The 27,599-nt window shown below is 38.0% G+C and overlaps 1 protein-coding gene across 1 annotated transcript in view; it reads left to right on the top strand.

Moving 5' to 3' along the window:
- The window catches only part of trpm4a (transient receptor potential cation channel, subfamily M, member 4a), a 505,210-nt gene that overhangs the window by 63,028 nt on the left and 414,583 nt on the right, over positions 1 to 27,599 (top strand). The window contains exon 3 of the mRNA XM_034189807.1: positions 24,707 to 24,887. Coding sequence (XP_034045698.1) covers positions 24,707 to 24,887 — 181 coding nt within the window. The remainder of the gene's footprint in view (positions 1 to 24,706; positions 24,888 to 27,599) is intronic.

Genomic DNA, 27,599 nt, shown 5'->3' with positions numbered 1-27,599 from the left:
AGTTGCAAAATGCCTGGAAAAGCCCAAGATTCCAATGTTTTGTGCCATTCAGACTTTTTTGAGAGCTCAGCTGCCAAAGGTACCTTTCAGACCTTTAAGAGAAAAAAGTCACATCCACTACACCCTGTGCTTTTTTCCCTGATTTATTCTTAAGGATATAATTACTCATTAAACATAAAAAATTTAAAAAACATAACCATTTTCTGTTTTAGGGTGTGATACTGAAGAGAAGAGATTTTCACTTCACCTTTACACCAGCTGTGATAACAACCTGCTGTGACACGTCATAATTTCTGTCAAAATGAGAGGAACAACGCAAGCAACAACTGGTTGGAGAATGCTGGTCACTTTGATGGCATCTTTCCTCCGACTGGACAACAGATCTGGATGCAGAGCTGTTCTGGTGGGAGCAAGACGAGGATGGCATTGAAGGAGTACACGTTCAATCACGTCCCTCTGTGAAATGGTCATCTCCATTAACCAAATAATAAAATAAAAAAAATCTGACAAACACATTTTCTCTCTTGTTTTTTTTTTTATTATTATTATTAAAGTGAATACAACTTTCTTCCGTACACATATATAAAATAAAAACCTGGCAGTACCACAACAGTTTGGTTAAAAATAAAAATAGTGCTAAAAACCTTTATTCACTTCCATCAGAGCTTGGCAATACTTCTTAAACTGGCGTTACTGTGAAGTCAGATCATAAAACCAAACCTTCGACTCGGCTTTTTGTCAGCACAATAACAAAAGAAACTAAACATCAGGGCCAGTTTCTTATATTCAGTTTCTACATGTTGTGTAGGCTGTAGTCAATGTTTTCACTGTTATTTTGATTATTCTGATGTGGCAGGTGGTAACTTGTGTCGGGTGGCTCGTTGTGATTTGTGCTGAAATAGTGGACTTAGTAGAGGACCTCGCTGAGACACGTGTGCACATGTCCAGGACAAACAGCCCTAAATGCCAACGCCCCTTTTATCATCCCGAGTGTTACTTCAAATACAGATGTATTAAACTAAACAGCAGCAGCTAGAGATTTTCCAAGGTGTTGAACATGACCAGTACATCTTTGGGAGGGTCAAAGAAAAGTGTAAAATTTCTATTTTGGTATTAAAAGAGAAAATGGCTAAAATAAGTGGGTCAACGTATAACCACACATTGAAAGAAAATTAACATTTTCCAAATAGGAAATTTTTATTTTCAGTCCTATTGCCTCGTGTTTTTGACCTTGCCTGTTTTCTCCGCCATGCCATGAACCTGACCCTTGCTTGTTTGTTCTACTACGAGCCCGCCTCTTGACTGTCTGTACTGCCGCTCCGCTGACTGCTCTCTGTGTACCGTATCATTGCTTGTATTTTTCGATAAAGCCTTTTACATGGGCCTGCAAGTCTGCATTGTGTGTCCTACTACAACCTGTGTCACGCCGCGCCCAGCCCTGAAAGCAACAATGTTTGATCAACTACTTTAGCTAGTTATGTTCACATGCCATCTCTGGCTTCAATGTGCATATATGCGCGCACCTGTTCAAACCTGTTGCCAAGACAATGCAGCTGCAGGTGGCTTTTGGAGAGCACAGATTCGCTGCAGAAGCGATCACAGTGTCAAGTTCACTGTTCTCTTTGTTTTTCTTTTGTGAGTTTTGGTTTTGTTTAATTCTTTTATGCACGCTGCACTCACAGGCTTTTCGGTGATGGGAGAAGTGCTGGCTCATTCGGCCACTTTTTCTTGACAATTTGTGGCTTTGTGACTTTTTTCCTTTGTTCAGCAAACGCTGTGTGCCGTGTGACCGGGCCATAAGATAGATGATGACTGGAGTGCAGTTTTAAGCAGAAATGAAGTGTTAATCTGTTAACCGCGGATAGTGATGCATGCGCAGCAAAGGCAGGGCGGACCGATTTTTAGTGGGGGACCGTTCGGTCTGTGACACTAGAACTAGACACATGGCTAAAGTATGATACACAGAAGATAAATGATAAACAAAACCAGAGACTAGCAAATCCTAAACAGATCAAAGAGGGAAGACATGGAGACAAAATTCTAAATGGGGTCCGAATGGGCAGAATTATGACACTCTGACATATCCCACTTCTTTTTTTTTACAACCTCTTTCTTCTTATACTTTCCAGAACATTGTCATTCCTCCACCAAGTCCACTTGTCTTCCTTCCACTGTGCAGATGTCACACTCGGCACCTTCATAGCCGTCTCCCTCATCACATCTGCAGTAGTTGTCTTGTTGTACAGCATCCCTTCACTTCCACCCAGTGCCTGTCTCACCTCTTCCTTGAATTTCAGAAGAAAGTCTTCCTTGTTCAGCTTCGACCACCTGTTCCGTGGTTCAGTTCTCACTCTTTTCCACTTCTTCACCTTCAAAGTTGCACCATCTTACAGTCTCCAGTTTCTTTCACTTTGCATCTCCTCCATAGACCATAGTCCACCTGTGTACACCTTCCCCCACTCATATGTCACACTGTACAGCTCCTTCTACTTAACCCCTTAAGAGCCTATTTCACCAAAATCGCATACCCATACATTATGATTTTTTCTCAGCTTGTACAAGGTCAAAAATGCAAAAGTTTGTATCAGCTAAAAGACGGGTCCTAGGGGATGTTGTGGATGCAAAAAAAACCCCCAAAAAACCTGAAAGTAAATAATACTTTGTAGGAGTAAATGAGGATACTTTTGTAGAGGAGACTTCACTTGACATTTTGATGTATAATAAGTGTATGTTGTTGTCAGCATTGGTTAGTTATGAGTGTTCAAATGTTCCAAAACAGGGCCCCAAATTTGGGGACTCTAGGGTTAAGAGGTAAAAACAAATATTCACCACTTCAGTTTTTTTTTGTTTTTTTTTTTGCAAAATTCAACACTGTTTGCCTTCAATCATTCTTCTCCTTGATACCATATCTACCCATTATTTCCTTATCAATTTTGGGACCTGCACTAACATGCCCATTGAAGTTCACTCCAATAACCACTCTTTCTTCTCTTTCTTCTACTCTTCCTTGAATACACTCTCTACCTCCTCATCTAACAGTCCGGAAATCTTGCTTCTCCTCCATCTCACAACCCACTTATGAGGCATATGTGCTGATGACATTCACCCTTACCCCTTCAGTTTCCAGCGTTGCACTCATCACATTGTCTGACACTTGGTTCACATCCAACACCCTCTTTATATACTTTTACTTCATCCACACCATGACGGAACAATTTGAGCGCACCTCATGGTTTCCTTCTGTTTGGTCTCTTCTACACATAGAATATCAACCAATATCCCTTCATCAGTCATACAGCAAAATTTCAAAATTCAAAATCCTCACTTCCACACTTTCAACTTTCCTCATCTCTCTTTACTTCCTGACACACAGTCTGTGTCTCATTCTTCTCCACCAACAGTCACCCTGCTGGACAACAGTACTGGTGGTGGTCATTGTTGAAAATCTGTGTTTTGTATGTTTGGTTTTACAAACTTTATTCCAGCTGCCCTTCCTGTTTCTGCCCTCCTCAGTTACCTAGTCTTGGGACCGCCACTCAGAATGCAATGGCTGTACACCACATGTGGCTTAGTTCACTTCGTATGGCTGAGTTGCGATCTTTTAGTATGTTTTCATTGTACTGAAAAAAAATAAATACTGTGGGGGTTTTTTTACAGAGTGCTTGCATTGTTTGTTCAATGGGCTCATCTGATGCTTTTTTGCCCATAATACCACCATGAGTATCAAATCAAGGCAGGTTCTGGGGATAGTCTTGGGCAATCTTGATAGTTCCTGATGGTTCAAGATACAGAATTTTCAGAAATGTTCTTGCAGTCATTCTTTGTCTTATTGCCATCTTGAAGACAATCCTGGATATTCAAATCTGGGTTCAGCCCGTTCCCACAAATATGATTTTACCACAACTGTCCATGAATACTTAAAAGTATTCGTGGTGTATTTTGACCATGTCCTTTCACCTCACAACACTTCTTAAATGACAAACTGCGCCATACAGTTCCTTAAATGTCACATTTACCATTGTAATGAACTTTAAGCTCGATTAGTCTGTTTTTATCACTGCGCTGGCACCCCTTAAATGTAACATTTAACATTGTAATGAACTTTAGTTGGGATTTGTCTGTTTTTTTATCACTGCAGCGTGCAGCCCCTTAAATGTCACAATTACCCTTGTAGTGAACTTTAGGCTCGATTTGTCTGTTTTTATCACTGCGCGGTACAGTTCCTTAAATGTCACATTTACCATTGTAATGAACTTTAAGCTCGATTTGTCTGTTTTTATCACTGCGCCGCACAGTTCATTAAATGTCAGATTTAACATTGTAATGAACTTTAGTTGGGATTTGTCTGTTTTTATCACTGCGTCGTACAGTTCCTTAAATGTCACAATTACCCTTGTAGTGAACTTTAGGCTCGATTTGTCTGTTTTTATCACTGCGCTGTACAGCCCCTTAAATGTAACATTTAACATTGTAATGAACTTTAAGCTCGATTTGTCTGTTTTTATCACTGCGCCGTACAGTTCCTTAAATATCTCATTTACCATTGTTGTTAACTTTAGGCTCGATTTGTCTGTTTTTATCACTGCGCCGCACAGTTCATTAAATGTCACATTTAACATTGTAATGAACTTTAGTTGGGATTTGTCTGTTTTTATCACTGCGTCGTACAGTTCCTTAAATGTCACAATTACCCTTGTAGTGAACTTGAGGCTCGATTTGTCTGTTTTTATCACTGCGCCAGGCAGTTCCTTAAATATCTCATTTACCATTGTCGTTAACTTTAGGCTCAATTTGTCTTTTATCACTGCGCCGTACAGTTCCTTAAATGTCACATTTAACATTGTAATGAACTTTAGTTGGGATTTGTCTGTTTTTTATCAGTGCAGCATGCAAACCCTTAAATGTCACAGTTACCCTTATAGTGAACTTTAGGCTCGATTTGTCTGTTTTTATCACTGCGCCGTACAGTTCCTTAAATGTCACATTTAACATTGTAATGAACTTTAGTCGGGATTTGTCTGTTTTTATCACTGCGCCGCACAGTTCCTTAAATGTCACAATTACCCTTGTAATGAACTTTAGGCTCGATGTGTCTGTTTTTATCACTGCAGCGTGTAGCCCCTTAAATGTCACAATTACCCTTGTAGGGAACTTTAGACTCGATTTGTCTGTTTTTATCACTGCGCCGTACAGTCCCTTAAATGTAACATTTAACATTGTAATGAACTTTAGGCTCGATTTGTCTGTTTTTATCACTACTGCGTCGTACAGTTCCTTAAATGTCACTTTAAGATTGTAATGAACTTTAGGCTCGATTTGTCTGTTTTTATCACTGCGTCTAACAGTTCCTTAAATGTCACAATTACCCTTGTAGTGAACTTTAGGCTCGATTTGTCTGTTTTTATCACTGAGCCGTACAGTTGCTTAAATGTCACATTTAACATTGTAATAAACTTTAGGCTCGATTTGTCTGTTTTTATCACTGCGAAGTACAGCCCCTTAAATGTCACAATTACCCTTGTAGTGAACTTTAGGCTCGATTTGTCTGTTTTTATCACTGTGCCGTACAGTTCCTTAAATGTCACATTTAACATTGTAATGAACTTTAGGCTTGATTTGTCTGTTTTTATCACTGCGCCGTACAGTTCCTTATATATGTCACAATTACCCTTGTAGTGAACTTTAGGCTCGATTTGTCTGTTTTTATCACTGCGCCGTACAGTTCCTTAAATATCACATTTACCATTGTAGTTAACTTTAGGCTCGATTTGTCTGTTTTTATCACTGCGCCGTACAGTTCCTTAAATGTCACATTACCCTTGTAATGAACTTTAGGCTCGATTTGTCTGTTTTTATCACTGCGCGTACAGTTCCTTAAATGTCACATTTAACATTGTAATGAACTTTAGGCTCGATTTGTCTGTTTTTATCACTGAGCCGTACAGTTGCTTAAATGTCACATTTAACATTGTATGAACTTTAGGCTCGATTTGTCTGTTTTTATCACTGCGTCGTACAGTTCCTTATATATGTCACAATTACCCTTGTAGTGAACTTTAGGCTCGATTTGTCTGTTTTTATCACTGCGCCGTACAGTTCCTTAAATGTCACAATTACCCTTGTAGTGAACTTTAGGCTCGATTTGTCTGTTTTTATCACTGAGCCGTACAGTTCCTTAAATGTCACAATTACCCTTGTAGTGAACTTTAGGCTCGATTTGTCTGTTTTTATCACTGCGCCGTACAGTTCCCTTAAATGTCACAATTACCCTTGTAGTGAACTTTAGGCTCGATTTGTCTGTTTTTATCACTGCGCAGTACAGTTCCTTAAATGTCACATTTAACATTGTAATGAACTTTAGGCTGGATTTGTCTGTTTTATCACTGCGCCGTACAGTTCCTTATATATGTCACATTTAACATTGTAATGAACTTTAGGCTCGATTTGTCTGTTTTTATCACTGCGTCGTACAGTTCCTTAAATGTCACAATTACCCTTGTAGTGAACTTTAGGCTCGATTTGTCTGTTTTTATCACTGCGCCGTACAGTTCCTTAATATTCACATTAACATTGTAAGTGAACTTTAGGCTCGATTTGTCTGTTTTTATCACTGCGCCGCACAGTTCATTAAATGTCACATTTAACATTGTAATGAACTTTAGTTGGGATTTGTCTGTTTTTATCACTGCGCCAGGCAGCTCCTTAAATATCACATTTACCATTGTCGTTAACTTTAGGCTCAATTTGTCTTTTATCACTGCGCCGTACAGTTCCTTAAATGTCACATTTAACATTGTAATGAACTTTAGTTGGGATTTGTCTGTTTTTTATCAGTGCAGCATGCAAACCCTTAAATGTCACAATTACCCTTATAGTGAACTTTAGGCTCGATTTGTCTGTTTTTATCACTGCGCCGCACAGTTCCTTAAATGTCACAATTACCCTTGTAGTGAACTTTAGGCTCGATTTGTCTGTTTTTATCACTGCGCTGTACAGCCCCTTAAATGTTACATTTAACATTGTAATGAACTGTAGGCTCGATTTGTCTGTTTTTATCACTGCGCTGTACAGCCCCTTACATGTAACATTTAACATTGTAATGAACTTTAGGCTTGATTTGTCTGTTTTTATCACTGCGCCGTACAGTTCCTTAAATGTCACATTTAACATTGTAATGAACTTTAGGCTCGATTTGTCTGTTTTTATCACTGCGCCGTACAGTTCCTTAAATGTCACATTTAACATTGTAATGAACTTTAGGCTCGATTTGTCTGTTTTTATCACTGCGCCGTACAGCCCCTTAAATGTCACATTTAACATTGTAGTGAACTTTAGGCTCGATTTGTCTGTTTTTATCACTGCGCCGTACAGTTCCTTAAATGTCACATTTAACATTGTATGAACTTTAGGCTGGATTTGTCTGTTTTTATCACTGCGCCGTACAGTTCCTTATATATGTCACAATTACCCTTGTAGTGAACTTTAGGCTCGATTTGTCTGTTTTTATCACTGCGCCGTACAGTTCCTTAAATATCACATTTAACATTGTAATGAACTTTAGGCTCGATTTGTCTGTTTTTATCACTGCGCCGTACAGTTCCTTAAATGTCACATTTAACATTGTAATGAACTTTAGTTGGGATTTGTCTGTTTTTATCACTGCGCCGCACAGTTCATTAAATGTCACATTTAACATTGTAATGAACTTTAGTTGGGATTTGTCTGTTTTTATCACTGCTCCGCACAGTCCTTAATAGGCACATTTACCATTGTAAGTGAACTTTAGTCTCGATTTGTCTGGTTTTATCACTGCGGCCGTACAGTTCATTAAATGTCACATTTACATTGTAATGAACTTAGTTGGGATTTGTCTGTTTTTATCACTGCGCCGTCACAGCCCTTAAATGTCACATTTAACCATTGTAATGAACTTAGTTCGGGATTTGTCTGTTTTTATCACTCGCCGCACAGTTCCTTAAATGTCACATTTAACATTGTAATGACTTTAGGCTGATTTGTCTGTTTTATCACTGCGCCGCTACAGTTCATTAAATGTCACATTTAACATTGTAGTGAACTTTAGGCTGATTTGTCTGTTTTTATCACTGCGCCGTACAGTTGCCTTAAATGTAACATTTAACATTGTAATGAACTTTAGTTGGATTTGTCTGTTTTTTATCACTGCAGCGTGACAGTTCCTTAATATGTCACAATTACCCTTGTAGTGAACTTTAGGCTCGATTTGTCTGTTTTTATCACTGCGCTGATACAGCCCTTAAATGTCACAATTTACCCTTGTAGTGAACTTAGGCTCGATTTGTCTGTTTTTATCACTGAGCCGTACAGTTCCTTAAATGTCACATTTAACATTGTAATAACTTTAGGCTCGATTTGTCTGTTTTATCACTGCGCGTACAGTTCTTAAATGTCACATTAACCATTGTAATGAACTTTAGGCTCGATTTGTCTGTTTTTATCACTGCGCCGTACAGCCCCTTAAATGTAACATTTAACATTGTAGTGAACTTTAGGCTCAATTTGTCTGTTTTATCACTGCGCCGTACAGCCCCTTAAATGTCACATTTAACATTGTAATGAACTTTAGGCTCGATTTGTCTGTTTTTATCACTGCGCCGTACAGTTCCTTATATGTCACAATTACCCTTGTAGTGAACTTTAGGCTCGATTTGTCTGTTTTTATCACTGCGTCGTACAGTTCCTTAAATGTCACATTTAACATTGTAATGAACTTTAGGCTCGATTTGTCTGTTTTTATCACTGCGTCGTACAGTTCCTTAAATGTCACAATTACCCTTGTAATGAACTTTAGGCTCGATTTGTCTGTTTTTATCACTGCGCCGTACAGTCCCTTAAATGTCACATTTAACATTGTAATGAACTTTAGGCTCGATTTGTCTGTTTTTATCACTGCGTCGTACAGTTCCTTAAATGTCACATTTAACATTGTAATGAACTTTAGGCTCGATTTGTCTGTTTTTATCACTGCGCCGTACAGTTCCTTATATATGTCACAATTACCCTTGTAGTGAACTTTAGGCTCGATTTGTCTGTTTTTATCACTGCGCCGTACAGTTCCTTAAATGTCACAATTACCCTTGTAGTGAACTGTAGGCTCGATTTGTCTGTTTTTATCACTGAGCCGTACAGTTGCTTAAATGTCACATTTAACATTGTAATGAACTTTAGGCTCGATTTGTCTGTTTTTATCACTGCGCCGTACAGTTCCTTATATATGTCACAATTACCCTTGTAGTGAACTTTAGGCTCGATTTGTCTGTTTTTATCACTGCGCCGTACAGTTCCTTAAATATCACATTTAACATTGTAATGAACTTTAGTTGGGATTTGTCTGTTTTTATCACTGCGCCGCACAGTTCCTTAAATGTCACAATTACATTGTAGTGAACTTTAGGCTCGATTTGTCTGTTTTTATCACTGCGCCGTACAGTTCCTTAAATGTCACAATTACCCTTGTAGTGAACTTTAGGCTCGATTTGTCTGTTTTTATCACTGCGCCGTACAGTTCCTTAAATGTCACATTTAACATTGTAATGAACTTTAGGCTCGATTTGTCTGTTTTTATCACTGCGCCGTACAGTTCCTTAAATGTCACATTTACATTGTAATGAACTTTAGGCTCGATTTGTCTGTTTTTTATCACTGCGTCGTACAGTTCCTTAAATGTCACAATTTAACCTTGTAGTGAACTTTAGGCTCGATTTGTCTGTTTTTATCACTGCGCCGTACAGCTCCTTAAATGTCACAATTACCCTTGTAGTGAACTTAGGCTCGATTTGTCTGTTTTTATCACTGCGCCGTACAGTTCCTTAAATGTCACATTTAACATTGTATGAACTTTAGCTCGGATTTGTCTGTTTTATCACTGCGCCGTACAGTTCCTTAAATGTCACATTTAACATTGTAATGAACTTTAGTTGGGATTTGTCTGTTTTTATCACTGCGCCGTACAGTTCCTTAAATGTCACATTTAACATTGTAGTGAACTTTAGGCTCGATTTGTCTGTTTTATCACTGCGCCGTACAGTTCCTTAAATGTCACATTTAACATTGTAGTGAACTTTAGGCTCGATTTGTCTGTTTTTATCACTGCGCCGCACAGTTCCTTAAATGTCACATTTAACATTGTAATGAACTTTAGTTGGGATTTGTCTGTTTTTATCACTGCGTCGTACAGTTCCTTGTATATGTCACAATTACCCTTGTAGTGAACTTTAGGCTCGATTTGTCTGTTTTTATCACTGTGCCGTACAGTTCCTTAAATATCACATTTAACATTGTAATGAACTTTAGGCTCGATTTGTCTGTTTTTATCACTGCGCCGCAACAGTTCATAAATGTCACATTAACATTGTAATGAACTTTAGTTGGGATTTGTCTGTTTTTATCACTGCGTCGTACAGTTCCTTAAATGTCACAATTACCCTTGTAGTGAACTTTAGGCTCGATTTGTCTGTTTTTATCACTGCGCCGTACAGTTCCTTATATATGTCACAATTACCCTTGTAGTGAACTTTAGGCTCGATTTGTCTGTTTTTATCACTGCGCTGTACAGCCCCTTAAATGTAACATTTAACATTGTAATGAACTTTAGGCTCGATTTGTCTGTTTTTATCACTGCAGCGTACAGTTCCTTAAATGTCACATTTAACATTGTAGTGAACTTTAGGCTCGATTTGTCTGTTTTTATCACTGCGCCGTACAGTTCCTTATATATGTCACAATTACCCTTGTAGTGAACTTTAGGCTCGATTTGTCTGTTTTTATCACTGCGCCGTACAGTTCCTTAAATGTCACATTTAACATTGTAATGAACTTTAGGCTCGATTTGTCTGTTTTTATCACTGCGCTGTACAGTTCCTTAAATGTCACATTTAACATTGTAATGAACTTTAGGCTCGATTTGTCTGTTTTTATCACTGCAGCCGTACAGTTCCTTATATATGTCACAATTACCCTTGTAGTGAACTTTAGGCTCGATTTGTCTGTTTTTATCACTGCGCCGTACAGTTCCTTAAATGTCACATTACCATTGTAGTGAACTTTAGGCTCGATTTGTCTGTTTTTATCACTGCGCCGTACAGTTCCTTAAATGTCACATTTAACATTGTAATGAACTTTAGTTGGGATTTGTCTGTTTTTTATCAGTGCAGCATGCAAACCCTTAAATGTCACAATTACCCTTATAGTGAACTTTAGGCTCGATTTGTCTGTTTTTATCACTGCGCCGCACAGTTCCTTAAATGTCACATTTAACATTGTAATGAACTTTAGTTGGGATTTGTCTGTTTTTTTTATCAGTGCAGCATGCAAACCCTTAAATGTCACAATTACCCTTATAGTGAACTTTAGGCTCGATTTGTCTGTTTTTATCACTGCGCCGCACAGTTCCTTAAATGTCACATTTAACATTGTAATGAACTTTAGGCTCGATTTGTCTGTTTTTATCACTGCGAAGTACAGCCCCTTAAATGTCACATTTAACATTGTATGAACTTTAGGCTCGATTTGTCTGTTTTTATCACTGAGCCGTACAGTTGCTTAAATGTCACATTTAACATTGTATGAACTTTAGGCTCGATTTGTCTGTTTTTATCACTGCGCCGTACAGTTCCTTATATATGTCACAATTACCCTTGTAGTGAACTTTAGGCTCGATTTGTCTGTTTTTATCACTGCGCCGTACAGTTCCTTAAATGTCACATTTAACATTGTAATGAACTTTAGGCTCGATTTGTCTGTTTTTATCACTGCGCCGTACAGTTCCTTAAATGTCACATTTAACATTGTAATGAACTGTAGGCTTGGGATTTGTCTGTTTTTATCACTGAGCCGTACAGTTGCTTAAATGTCACATTTAACATTGTAATGAACTTTAGGCTCGATTTGTCTGTTTTTATCACTGCGCAGTACAGCCCTTAATGTCACATTTAACATTGTAATGAACTTTAGGCTCGATTTGTCTGTTTTTATCACTGCGCCGTACAGTTGCTTAAATGTCACAATTACCATTGTAGTGAACTTTAGGCTCGATTTGTCTGTTTTTATCACTGCAGCGTACAGTTCCTTAAATGTCACAATTACCCTTGTAGTGAACTTTAGGCTCGATTTGTCTGTTTTTATCACTGCGCCGTACAGTTCCTTAAATGTCACATTTAACATTGTAATGAACTTTAGTTGGGATTTGTCTGTTTTTATCAGTGCAGCATGTAGCCCCTTAAATGTCACAATTACCCTTGTAGGGAACTTTAGGCTCGATTTGTCTGTTTTTATCACTGCGCCGTACAGTTCCTTAAATGTCACATTAACATTGTAATGAACTTTAGGCTCGATTTGTCTGTTTTTATCACTGCGCCGTACAGTTCCTTAAATGTCACAATTACCCTTGTAGTGAACTTTAGGCTCGATTTGTCTGTTTTTATCACTGCGCCGTACAGTTGCTTAAATGTCACATTTAACATTGTATGAACTTTAGGCTCGATTTGTCTGTTTTTATCACTGCGCCGTACAGTTCCTTAAATGTCACATTTAACATTGTAATGAACTTTAGGCTCGATTTGTCTGTTTTTATCACTGCGCCGTACAGTTCCTTAAATGTCACATTTAACATTGTAATGAACTTTAGGCTCGATTTGTCTGTTTTTATCACTGCGCTGTACAGCCCTTAAGTCACAATTACCCTTGTAGTGAACTTTAGGCTCGATTTGTCTGTTTTATCACTGTGCCGTACAGTTCCTTAAATATCACATTTAACATTGTAATGAACTTTAGTTGGATTTGTCTGTTTTATCACTGCGCGTACAGTTCCTTAAATGTCACATTTAACATTGTAATGAACTTTAGGCTCGATTTGTCTGTTTTTATCACTGCGCGTACAGTCCCCTTAAATGTCACATTTAACATTGTAATGAACTTTAGGCTCGATTTGTCTGTTTTTAATCACTGGCGCGTACAGTTCCTTAAATGTCACATTTAACATTGTAATGAACTTAGGCTCGATTTGTCTGTTTTTATCACTGCGCCGTACAGTTCCTTATATATGTCACAATTACCCTTGTAGTGAACTTTAGGCTCGATTTGTCTGTTTTTATCACTGTGCCGTACAGTTCCTTAAATGTCACATTTAACATTGTAATGAACTTTAGGCTAGATTTGTCTGTTTTTATCACTGCGAAGTACAGCCCCTTAAATGTCACATTTAACATTGTAATGAACTTTAGGCTCGATTGTCTGTTTTTATCACTGCGCCGTACAGTCCCTTAAATGTCACATTTAACATTGTAATGAACTTTAGTCGGGATTTGTCTGTTTTTATCACTGCGCCGCACAGTTCATTAAATGTCACATTTAACATTGTAATGAACTTTAGTTGGGATTTGCATGTTTTTATCACTGCGCCGCACGTTCATTAAATGTCACAATTTAACATTGTGTCTTGTAATGAACTGTAGGCTCGATTTGTTGTTTTTTATCACTGCGCCGTACAGTCCCTTATATATGTCACAATTACCCTTGTAGTGAACTTTAGGCTCGATTTTGTCTGTTTTTATCACTGCGCTGTACAGTTCCTTAAATATCACATTTAACATTGTAATGAACTTTAGGCTCGATTTGTCTCTGTTTTTTATCACTGCGTCGGTACAGTTCCTTAAATATCACAATTACCCTTGTAGTGAACTTTAGGCTTGATTTGTCTGTTTTTATCACTGCGCCAGGCAGCTCCTTAAATGTCACAATTACCCCTTGTAGTGAACTTTAGGCTCAATTTGTCTTTTATCACTGCTCCGCACAGGTTCCCTTAAATGTCACATTTAACATTGTAATGAACTTTAGGCTCGATTTGTCTGTTTTTATCACTGCGACGTACATCCCCTTAAATGTCACATTAACATTGTAATGAACTTTAGGCTCGATTTGTCTGTTTTTATCACTGCGCCGCACAGTCCCTTAAATGTAACATTTAACATTGTAATGAACTTTAGACTCGATTTGTCTGTTTTTATCACTGCGTTGTACAGTTCCTTAAATGTCACATTTAACATTGTAATGAACTTTAGACTCGATTTGTCTGTTTTTATCACTGCGCTGTACAGCCCTTAAATGTAACATTTAACATTGTAATGAACTTTAGGCTCGATTTGTCTGTTTTTATCACTGCGTCGTACAGTTCCTTAAATGTCACATTTAAGATTGTAATGAACTTTAGGCTCGATTTGTCTGTTTTTATCACTGCGTCGTACAGTTCCTTATATATGTCACAATTACACTTGTAGTGAACTTTAGGCTCGATTTGTCTGTTTTTATCACTGCGCTGTACAGTTCCTTAAATATCACATTTAACATTGTAATGAACTTGAGGCTCGATTTGTCTGTTTTTATCACTGCGTCTAACAGTTCCTTAAATGTCACAATTACCCTTGTAGTGAACTTTAGGCTCGATTTGTCTGTTTTTATCACTGCAGCGTGTAGCCCCTTAAATGTCACAATTACCCTTGTAGTGAACTTTAGGCTCGATTTGTCTGTTTTTATCACTGTGCCGTACAGTTCCTTAAATATCACATTTAACATTGTAATGAACTTTAGTTGGGATTTGTTTGTTTTTATCACTGCGCCGCACAGTTCATTAAATGTCACATTTAACATTGTAATGAACTTTAGTTGGGATTTGTCTGTTTTTATCACTGCGTCGTACAGTTCCTTATATATGTCACAATTACCCTTGTAGTGAACTTTAGGCTCGATTTGTCTGTTTTTATCACTGCGCCGTACAGTTCCTTATATACGTCACAATTACCCTTGTAGTGAACTTTAGGCTCGATTTGTCTGTTTTTATCACTGCGCCGTACAGCCCCTTAAATGTAACATTTAACATTGTAATGAACATTAGGCTCGATTTGTCTGTTTTTATCACTGAGCCGTACAGTTGCTTAAATGTCACATTTAACATTGTAATGAACTTTAGTTGGGATTTGTCTGTTTTTTATCAGTGCAGCATGGAAACCCTTAAATGTCACAATTACCCTTATAGTGAACTTTAGGCTCGATTTGTCTGTTTTTATCACTGCGCCGCACAGTTCCTTAAATGTCACATTTAACATTGTAATAAACTTTAGGCTCGATTTGTCTGTTTTTATCACTGCAGCGTGTAGCCCCTTAAATGTCACAATTACCCTTGTAGTGAACTATAGGCTCGATTTGTCTGTTTTTATCACTGCGCCGTACAGTTCCTTAAATGTCACATTTAACATTGTAATGAACTTTAGTTGGGATTTGTCTGTTTTTATCACTGCGCCGCACAGTTCATTAAATGTCACATTTAACATTGTAATCAACTTTAGTTGGGATTTGTCTGGTTTTTATCACTGCGCCGTACAGTTCCTTATATATGTCACAAGTACCCTTGTAGTGAACTTTAGGCTCGATTTGTCTGTTTTTATCACTGCGCCGTACAGTTCCTTATATATGTCACAATTACCCTTGTAGTGAACTTTAGGCTCGATTTGTTTGTTTTTATCACTGTGCCGTACAGTTCCTTAAATATCACATTTAACATTGTAATGAACTTTAGTTGGGATTTGTCTGTTTTTATCACTGCGCCGCACAGTTCATTAAATGTCACATTTAACATTGTAATGAACTTTAGTTGGGATTTGTCTGGTTTTTATCACTGCGTCGTACAGTTCCTTATATATGTCACAATTACCCTTGTAGTGAACTTTAGGCTCGATTTGTCTGTTTTTATCACTGCGCCGTACAGTTCCTTATATATGTCACAATTACCCTTGTAGTGAACTTTAGGCTCGATTTGTCTGTTTTTATCACTGCGCCGTACAGCCCCTTAAATGTCACATTTAACATTGTAATGAACTTTAGTCGGGATTTGTCTGTTTTTATCACTGCGCCGCACAGTTCATTAAATGTCACATTTAACATTGTAATGAACTTTAGGCTCGATTTGTCTGTTTTTATCACTGCGCCGTACAGTTCCTTATATATGTCACAATTACCCTTGTAGTGAACTTTAGGCTCGATTTGTCTGTTTTTATCACTGTGCCGTACAGTTGCTTAAATGTCACATTTAACATTGTAATGAACTTTAGTTGGGATTTGTCTGTTTTTTATCAGTGCAGCATGCAAACCCTTAAATGTCACAATTACCCTTATAGTCAACTTTAGGCTCGATTTGTCCGTTTTTATCACTGCGTCGTACAGTTCCTTAAATGTCACAATTACCCTTGTAGTGAACTTTAGGCTCAATTTGTCTTTTATCACTGCGCCGCACAGTTCCTTAAATGTCACATTTAACATTGTAATGAACTTTAGGCTTGATTTGTCTGTTTTTATCACTGCGAAGTACAGCCCCTTAAATGTCACATTTAACATTGTAATGAACTTTAGGCTCGATTTGTCTGTTTTTATCACTGCGTCGTACAGTTCCTTAAATGTCACATTTAAGATTGTAATGAACTTTAGGCTCGATTTGTCTGTTTTTATCACTGCGTCTAACAGTTCCTTAAATGTCACAATTACCCTTGTAGTGAACTTTAGGCTCGATTTGTCTGTTTTTATCACTGCGCCGTACAGTTCCTTATATATGTCACAATTACCCTTGTAGTGAACTTTAGGCTTGATTTGTCTGTTTTTATCACTGCAGCGTTTAGCCCCTTAAATGTCACAATTACCCTTGTAGGGAACTTTAGACTCGATTTGTCTGTTTTTATCACTGCGCTTTACAGCCCTTAAATGTAACATTTAACATTGTAATGAATTTTAGGCTCGATTTGTCTGTTTTTATCACTGCGTCGTACAGTTCCTTAAATGTCACTTTTAAGATTGTAATGAACTTTAGGCTCGATTTGTCTGTTTTTATCACTGCGTCTAACAGTTCCTTAAATGTCACAATTACCCTTGTAGTGAACTTTAGGCTCGATTTGTCTGTTTTTATCACTGAGCCGTACAGTTGCTTAAATGTCACATTTAACATTGTAATAAACTTTAGGCTCGATTTGTCTGTTTTTATCACTGCAGCGTGTAGCCCCTTAAATGTCACAATTACCCTTGTAGTGAACTTTAGGCTCGATTTGTCTGTTTTTGTCACTGCGCCGCACAGTTCATTAAATGTCACATTTAACATTGTAATGAACTTTAGTTGGGATTTGTCTGTTTTTATCACTGCGTCGTACAGTTCCTTATATATGTCACAATTACCCTTGTAGTGAACTTTAGGCTCGATTTGTCTGTTTTTATCACTGCGCCGTACAGTTCCTTATATATGTCACAATTACCCTTGTAGTGAACTTTAGGCTCGATTTGTCTGTTTTTATCACTGCGCCGTACAGCCCCTTAAATGTAACATTTAACATTGTAATGAACATTAGGCTCGATTTGTCTGTTTTTATCACTGAGCCGTACAGTTGCTTAAATGTCACATTTAACATTGTAATGAACTTTAGTTGGGATTTGTCTGTTTTTTATCAGTGCAGCATGGAAACCCTTAAATGTCACAATTACCCTTATAGTGAACTTTAGGCTCGATTTGTCTGTTTTTATCACTGTGCCGTACAGTTCCTTAAATATCACATTTAACATTGTAATGAACTTTAGTTGGGATTTGTCTGTTTTTATCACTGCGCCGCACAGTTCATTAAATGTCACATTTAACATTGTAATGAACTTTAGTTGGGATTTGTCTGGTTTTTATCACTGCGTCGTACAGTTCCTTATATATGTCACAATTACCCTTGTAGTGAACTTTAGGCTCGATTTGTCTGTTTTTATCACTGCGCCGTACAGTTCCTTATATATGTCACAATTACCCTTGTAGTGAACTTTAGGCTCGATTTGTCTGTTTTTATCACTGCGCCGTACAGCCCCTTAAATGTCACATTTAACATTGTAATGAACTTTAGTCGGGATTTGTCTGTTTTTATCACTGCGCCGCACAGTTCATTAAATGTCACATTTAACATTGTAATGAACTTTAGTTGGGATTTGTCTGTTTTTATCACTGTGCCGTACAGTTCCTTAAATGTCACATTTAACATTGTAATGAACTTTAGGCTTGATTTGTCTGTTTTTATCACTGCGAAGTACAGCCCCTTAAATGTCACATTTAACATTGTAATGAACTTTAGGCTCGATTTGTCTGTTTTTATCACTGCGCCGTACAGCCCCTTAAATGTCACATTTAACATTGTAATGAACTTTAGTCGGGATTTGTCTGTTTTTATCACTGCGCCGCACAGTTCATTAAATGTCACATTTAACATTGTAATGAACTTTAGTTGGGATTTGTCTGTTTTTATCACTGCGCCGCACAGTTCATTAAATGTCACATTTAACATTGTAATGAACTTTAGGCTCGATTTGTCTGTTTTTATCACTGCGCCGCACAGTTCATTAAATGTCACATTTAACATTGTAATGAACTTTAGTTGGGATTTGTCTGTTTTTATCACTGCGTCGTACAGTTCCTTATATGTCACAATTACCCTTGTAGTGAACTTTAGGCTCGATTTGTCTGTTTTTATCACCCGAGCCGTACAGTTGCTTAAATGTCACATTTAACATTGTAATGAACTTTAGTTGGGATTTGTCTGTTTTTTATCAGTGCAGCATGGAAACCCTTAAATGTCACAATTACCCTTATAGTGAACTTTAGGCTCGATTTGTCTGTTTTTATCACTGCGCCGCACAGTTCCTTAAATGTCACATTTAACATTGTAATGAACTTTAGTTGGGATTTGTCTGTTTTTATCACTGCGCCGCACAGTTCCTTAAATGTCACATTTAACATTGTAATGAACTTTAGGCTCGATTTGTCTGTTTTTATCACTGCGCTGTACAGCCCCTTAAATGTAACATTTAACATTGTAATGAACTTTAGGCTCGATTTGTCTGTTTTTATCACTGCGTCGTACAGTTCCTTAAATGTCACAATTACCCTTGTAATGAACTGTAGGCTCGATTTGTCTGTTTTTATCACTGCGCCGTACAGTTCCTTATATATGTCACAATTACCCTTGTAGTGAACTTTAGGCTCGATTTGTCTGTTTTTATCACTGCGTCGTACAGTTCCTTAAATGTCACAATTACCCTTGTAATGAACTGTAGGCTCGATTTGTCTGTTTTTATCACTGCGCCGTACAGTTCCTTATATATGTCACAATTACCCTTGTAGTGAACTTTAGGCTCGATTTGTCTGTTTTTATCACTGCGTCGTACAGTTCCTTAAATGTCACAATTACCCTTGTAATGAACTGTAGGCTCGATTTGTCTGTTTTTATCACTGCGCCGTACAGTTCCTTATATATGTCACAATTACCCTTGTAGTGAACTTTAGGCTCGATTTGTCTGTTTTTATCACTGCGCTGTACAGCCCTTAAATGTAACATTTAACATTGTAATGAACTTTAGTTGGGATTTGTCTGTTTTTTATCAGTGCAGCATGCAAACCCTTAAATGTCACAATTACCCTTATAGTGAACTTTAGGCTCAATTTGTCTGTTTTTATCACTGTGCCTCACAGTTCCTTAAATGTCACATTTAACATTGTAATGAACTTTAGGCTTGATTTGTCTGTTTTTATCACTGCGAAGTACATCCCCTTAAATGTCACATTTAACATTGTAATGAACTTTAGGCTCGATTTGTCTGTTTTTATCACTGCGCTGTACAGCCCTTAAATGTAACATTTAACATTGTAATGAACTTTAGACTCGATTTGTCTGTTTTTATCACTGCGTTGTACAGTTCCTTAAATGTCACATTTAACATTGTAATGAACTTTAGACTCGATTTGTCTGTTTTTATCACTGCGCTGTACAGCCCTTAAATGTAACATTTAACATTGTAATGAACTTTAGTTGGGATTTGTCTGTTTTTTTATCAGTGCAGCATGCAAACCCTTAAATGTCACAATTACCCTTATAGTGAACTTTAGGCTCAATTTGTCTGTTTTTATCACTGCGCTGTACAGCACCTTAAATGTAACATTTAACATTGTAATGAACTTTAGGCTTGATTTGTCTGTTTTTATCACTGCAGCGTGTAGCCCCTTAAATGTCACAATTACCCTTGTAGTGAACTTTAGGCTCGATTTGTCTGTTTTTATCACTGCGCTGTACAGTTCCTTAAATGTAACATTTAACATTGTAATGAACTTTAAGCTCGATTTGTCTGTTTTTATCACTGCGCCGTACAGTTCCTTAAATATCTCATTTACCATTGTTGTTAACTTTAGGCTCGATTTGTCTGTTTTTATCACTGCGCCGTACAGTTCCTTAAATGTCACATTTAACATTGTAATGAACTTTAGGCTCGATTTGTCTGTTTTTATCACTGAGCCGTACAGTTGCTTAAATGTCACATTTAACAATGTATGAACTTTAGGCTCGATTTGTCTGTTTTTATCACTGCGCTGTACAGCCCCTTAAATGTAACATTTAACATTGTAATGAACTTTAGGCTAGATTTGTCTGTTTTTATCACTGCGTCGTACAGTTCCTTAAATATCACAATTACCCTTGTAGTGAACTTTAGGCTTGATTTGTCTGTTTTTATCACTGCGCCAGGCAGCTCCTTAAATGTCACAATTACCCTTGTAGTGAACTATAGGCTCGATTTGTCTGTTTTTATCACTGCGCCGTACAGTTCCTTAAATGTCACATTTAACATTGTAATGAACTTTAGTTGGGATTTGTCTGTTTTTATCACTGCGCCGCACAGTTCATTAAATGTCACATTTAACATTGTAATGAACTTTAGTTGGGATTTGTCTGTTTTTATCACTGCGTCGTACAGTTCCTTGTATATGTCACAATTACCCTTGTAGTGAACTTTAGGCTCGATTTGTCTGTTTTTATCACTGCGTCTAACAGTTCCTTAAATGTCACAATTACCCTTGTAGTGAACTTTAGGCTCGATTTGTCTGTTTTTATCACTGAGCCGTACAGTTGCTTAAATGTCACATTTAACATTGTAATAAACTTTAGGCTCGATTTGTCTGTTTTTATCACTGAGCCGTACAGTTGCTTAAATGTCACATTTAACATTGTAATGAACTTTAGGCTTGATTTGTCTGTTTTTATCACTGCGAAGTACAACCCCTTAAATGTCACATTTAACATTGTAATGAACTTTAGGCTCGATTTGTCTGTTTTTATCACTGCGCTGTACAGCCCCTTAAATGTAACATTTAACATTGTAATGAACTTTAGGCTCGATTTGTCTGTTTTTATCACTGCGTCTAGCAGTTCCTTAAATGTCACAATTACCCTTGTAGTGAACTTTAGGCTCGATTTGTCTGTTTTTATCACTGCGTCGTACAGTTCCTTAAATGTCACAATTACCCTTGTAATGAACTGTAGGCTCGATTTGTCTGTTTTTATCACTGCGCCGTACAGTTCCTTATATATGTCACAATTACCCTTGTAGTGAACTTTAGGCTCGATTTGTCTGTTTTTATCACTGTGTCGTACAGTTCCTTAAATGTCACAATTACCCTTGTAATGAACTGTAGGCTCGATTTGTCTGTTTTTATCACTGCGCCGTACAGTTCCTTATATATGTCACAATTACCCTTGTAGTGAACTTTAGGCTCGATTTGTCTGTTTTTATCACTGCGCTGTACAGTTCCTTAAATATCACATTTAACATTGTAATGAACTTTAGGCTCGATTTGTCTGTTTTTATCACTGCGTCGTACAGTTCCTTAAATATCACAATTACCCTTGTAGTGAACTTTAGGCTTGATTTGTCTGTTTTTATCACTGCGCCAGGCAGCTCCTTAAATGTCACAATTACCCTTGTAGTGAACTTTAGGCTCAATTTGTCTTTTATCACTGCGCCGCACAGTTCCTTAAATGTCACATTTAACATTGTAATGAACTTTAGGCTTGATTTGTCTGTTTTTATCACTGCGAAGTACAGCCCCTTAAATGTCACATTTAACATTGTAATGAACTTTAGGCTCGATTTGTCTGTTTTTATCACTGCGCTGTACAGCCCTTAAATGTAACATTTAACATTGTAATGAACTTTAGACTCGATTTGTCTGTTTTTATCACTGCGTTGTACAGTTCCTTAAATGTCACATTTAACATTGTAATGAACTTTAGACTCGATTTGTCTGTTTTTATCACTGCGCTGTACAGCCCTTAAATGTAACATTTAACATTGTAATGAACTTTAGGCTCGATTTGTCTGTTTTTATCACTGCGTCGTACAGTTCCTTAAATGTCACATTTAAGATTGTAATGAACTTTAGGCTCGATTTGTCTGTTTTTATCACTGCGTCGTACAGTTCCTTATATATGTCACAATTACACTTGTAGTGAACTTTAGGCTCGATTTGTCTGTTTTTATCACTGCGCTGTACAGTTCCTTAAATATCACATTTAACATTGTAATGAACTTGAGGCTCGATTTGTCTGTTTTTATCACTGCGTCTAACAGTTCCTTAAATGTCACAATTACCCTTGTAGTGAACTTTAGGCTCGATTTGTCTGTTTTTATCACTGCAGCGTGTAGCCCCTTAAATGTCACAATTACCCTTGTAGTGAACTTTAGGCTCGATTTGTCTGTTTTTATCACTGCGCCGTACAGTTCCTTATATATGTCACAATTACCCTTGTAGTGAACTTTAGGCTCGATTTGTCTGTTTTTATCACTGTGCCGTACAGTTCCTTAAATATCACATTTAACATTGTAATGAACTTTAGTTGGGATTTGTCTGTTTTTATCACTGCGCCGCACAGTTCATTAAATGTCACATTTAACATTGTAATGAACTTTAGTTGGGATTTGTCTGGTTTTTATCACTGCGTCGTACAGTTCCTTATATATGTCACAATTACCCTTGTAGTGAACTTTAGGCTCGATTTGTCTGTTTTTATCACTGCGCCGTACAGTTCCTTATATATGTCACAATTACCCTTGTAGTGAACTTTAGGCTCGATTTGTCTGTTTTTATCACTGCGCCGTACAGTTCCTTAAATGTTACATTTAACATTGTAATGAACTTTAGTTGGGATTTGTCTGTTTTTATCACTGCGCCGCACAGTTCCTTAAATGTCACATTTAACATTGTAATGAACTTTAGGCTTGATTTGTCTGTTTTTATCACTGCGAAGTACAGCCCCTTAAATGTCACATTTAACATTGTAATGAACTTTAGGCTCGATTTGTCTGTTTTTATCACTGCGCTGTACAGCCCCTTAAATGTAACATTTAACATTGTAATGAACTTTAGGCTCGATTTGTCTGTTTTTATCACTGCGTCGTACAGTTCCTTAAATGTCACAATTACCCTTATAGTGAACTTTAGGCTCGATTTGTCTGTTTTTATCACTGCGCCGCACAGTTCCTTAAATGTCACATTTAACATTGTAATAAACTTTAGGCTCGATTTGTCTGTTTTTATCACTGCAGCGTGTAGCCCCTTAAATGTCACAATTACCCTTGTAGTGAACTTTAGGCTCGATTTGTCTGTTTTTATCACTGTGCCGTACAGTTCCTTAAATATCACATTTAACATTGTAATGAACTTTAGTTGGGATTTGTCTGTTTTTATCACTGCGTCGTACAGTTCCTTATATATATCACAATTACCCTTGTAGTGAACTTTAGGCTCGATTTGTCTGTTTTTATCACTGTGCTCCGGAACAGGAAGTGATGCAATACCGCAAGTGAGAGCCAACCACCAGTGGAGACAGAAGGAGACAGAAGCCCACAGTCAAATAACCCTGGTTAATTAAAAAGAAAAAAAATGCCACTCACTGGTCCTGCGGCGTGCTGCTCACAGCCGTCCTGGCCTGTGTCCTGTCAGACGTGACATTAAGACTGCCTGCTGCATGTCCAAATGAAGTTACGGTCCATTTTTTGTATTTCTACACAAGTATACACACATGCGTGTCCGTCAAAACATGGGACATGTGCTGCAGCTGTGATGTCCAAAACCGGAGATGTCTCAACAGCTGTGGGCCGCCAGTCAGCTGTGGGCCGCTGTCCTGTCAGCACACAGACCAAGATGTCACTCTGTGATCAGATGAGAGATGCTTTGTCTGCAGGGGGGGACACATACATGTGTTGGGGGAGCAGGGGCAGCGCTCGCGAAACACATGCACACATGTATTGTGGTGGTGGGGGGGCCACACTGTGGCACTCCACATGTGCAACTTCACAGTCGTGAGGAACTTCGACAAATTTCACTGCCAGCTCGACACTGATCGTCTGCTGACTGTTGTCATGTTAAGAGTGAGAATGGCCACACATGTTCAAAGTGCCAAACGAGCAGTGTTCGATGTTCGTGTGTGTCACCTGGAATTTGACCCACACCTGCCCTGAGAGGGTTTGATGGGCTCGCACAGCGCACACTCTCTCTTTCAGCCACTGGTGCACGCAAATAGTTGTAACAACAGGTGTACGAGGCCTTAGAGGCAGCTACGATTTTACACATTTTGCACGTTTCCTGCTTCATTGCACACTTTATGTGCAAATCACCAAATTCGCACTATGTGTGAAGGGACCCTAATATTTAACATTCTCATGAACTTTTGCTGAGATTTGTCTGTTTTTATGACCACGCTGTTTGGCTCCTTAAACATCATGTTTAACATTCTCATGAACTTTCAACATTTTGTATTTGTTGTATTTCTTGATTTTTCAGTCATGGAGCATTGTGTCAGTGTGGTGGAGCACGCCAGCTTCATCAGTACTTTGACTCAGGAGATGCCCCCAGAGACGCCATTGCCATCTCGCGATGGAACAGCAGGCAGCACATAACAGAAACTCCCACTGATGCCTTTGGAGAGCTGGTGTTTGCTGGTGCAGGATGCAGACACAGCCACGTGAGTGCGCACACGCACACACACAAACATAGAGGCAGAAACACACAGGTGAGTTGGAAGTCCAGTTAGACACTAACCTCAAGTGTCTTCAGTAAATTGGTCCTTTGAGGAGAAGAAAAAGATCTTACACTGCTTCGCTGACTCAAGGTATGAGAGGTAGGGCAGGAAAAAAGGCAGTATTCGAGGAGGGAATAAATGAAGCAGATCTTCCCACAGAGAACAAAGAAAACACAACTGCAGAACTAACATTTGTCTTTTAAATACCAAAATATTTAACAGCAGAAGAAATAGAAAATATAAAAGAAGCCCTGAAAGAAGCAGTGAGTGAGACGAAGGGAAGCAGCGGGCGGATGGAAGCAATCAGTGGAAGAGGGTGGAACAGCGGGTACTGCTGTGGATAACAGAATATGCCAAAATGAAATTCACCAACCAGGGCCAAACATGTAGAGAATGACAGAGGATATTCCACTGCCTAAGTAAAGGCACCTTGACACTTGCAGGAATTTGATCCCCGCACTAACGTGAAATTCTTGTTGCCAATACGTCCCAAAACGCCGTTATTCACCACCCCATCAAATCAGGACTCATTCACCACCCCAACAAACCAGGATTCATTCACCACCCCAACAAATCAGGAGTCATTCACAACTCCAACAAACCAGGAGTCATTCACCACCTCAACAAATCAGGATTCATTCATGACTCCAACAAATCAGGAGTCATTCATGACTCCAACAAATCAGGATTCATTCACCACCCCAACAAATCAGGAGTTATTCACCACCCCAACAAATCAGGAGTCATTCACCAACTCAACAAATCAGGATTCATTCATGACTCCAACAAATCAGGAGTCATTCATGACTCCAACAAATCAGGAGTTATTCACCACCCCAACAAATCAGGAGTCATTCACAACTCCAACAAATCAGGAGTCATTCACCATCACAACAGATCAGGATTCATTCCTGACTCCAACAAATCAGGAGTTACACACCACAGGGCTGGATCCAGAGTGAAAATCTGACAGATGAATTTTTGCCCAATGATAAAATAAAAATCGTACGTGTCTTGTTATTCAATAATCTTCATTCTTGCAATATACACTGTCACACTTCTTTTAATATATTTATTATACTTCATGGACCATAGTGAACACTTCTTAATTGTATAAATATGATGTCCTAAAAAACAACACTATAACAAAAATTGACTGTAAACAGGATCAAATTTATTGCCAAAATCTTTAAATTATACCTGAATCTATATATGATTTTTTTTCAATTGATAAAATCAGTAAAATTATGACGAGATACAGACAGTTCACAGAAGACATTTTCCATTGATACCAATCAAAATTAGAAACAGTCCAGCAGGTAACAATATTCATCATGTCCATGACTAAATATACTAAAAAAAATACATCACAATTTTACACATATCACAATTGTGATATGTGTAAAATTGTGATGTACAGTATTTGTTTTAGTATATTTAGATTTTGTTGTGATTTGGCACTTTATAAGCCGATTAAATTGAAATTCAATTGAAATTGAACATTTTATTCAGACTTAAAGTAAATAAATATGAAATTGGTCACTGGATCCTTAAACTTTGGACATAATAAACTCTACATGGTGGATCCTTGATCTCTGGACATAAATAGGAATAAACAATATCTGTAGTTTTTGTCAAAAGCATTTCCTTTCAGAAATTATTGGCATAAATATCTTTCCATATATCTGAGCTGAGCTCTTGCAACTGTTGTGCTTCACTTCAGGATGTAATTTAGAAAGAAATACAGCACGGTTCATTTTGGGAGGAAAAAAAAACGTTTTAGTCGATTGTAGTTTCTTGTCTGTATTACAACGTTTGTAAGAGGTGTCATTTTATTTAAAGCAGCAATCCATTTCGAAGACGCGCAACGTTTGGAGCTGTGCCAACGGAACGGAGGATGATTCTCAAGACAAGAGTCCCAGTTAGTGACTTTAATCTACACAAAAGTCACTTTTGTGTAGATTAGATCATGATATTTTAATGGCTTTGAGGGAGTTAAGAAGTGGACTTGCTGGTTCTGAAGAGCAGCGAATCAAGGAACCAACGAGCTAGTGGATCAAAGCACAGCTTCAGTGGTTCACAACTTCAAAGTGGAGTTGCGCTGCAGAAAGGGTTCATTACAGAGCTGCCACAGACCAAACCCTGAATATCTGACTTTACTTGTACTTGACTCTGAAACTCGGAAAAATCCGTATAATTTACGGACTATAGGTTGACATGAAACCACTGAAAAGCTGTTTTCCCCGCTGGGACACGTTCGGCACTAACCGGGATTATTCAAGATTCTTTTTTTTTTTCAAAACAATTTGAAAAATGCAACTGCATCGGTCCAAACTGGTCTGGATCCGGGCCTGCACCAACTCAACAAATCAGGAGATATTCACCACCTCAACAGATCAGGACTTATTCACCATCACAACAAATCAGGAGTCATTCACAATTCCAACAAATCAGGAGTCAGGAGTCATCATGACCCTGAGCTGACAAGATCAAGCAAACAAGAACAATGGACATGCAAGAGTGTCCGAAGGTGATCAAATTGAAGGCGGATAGAAATAACCTCAGCTTGGTGAGACTGGCACCAGGAGGAACCACAGTGACTGAGCGAAACTGTGAATTAGCCCCAGAATATTTGGAGAGAAGAGGAACCAGAAT

The sequence above is a fragment of the Thalassophryne amazonica genome, chromosome 16, assembly GCF_902500255.1.
Source record: "Thalassophryne amazonica chromosome 16, fThaAma1.1, whole genome shotgun sequence".
Taxonomy (NCBI): Eukaryota; Metazoa; Chordata; class Actinopteri; order Batrachoidiformes; family Batrachoididae; genus Thalassophryne; species Thalassophryne amazonica.
Note: the sequence above shows the minus strand (reverse complement) of the source record. Positions and strands in the feature narration are given on the sequence as shown.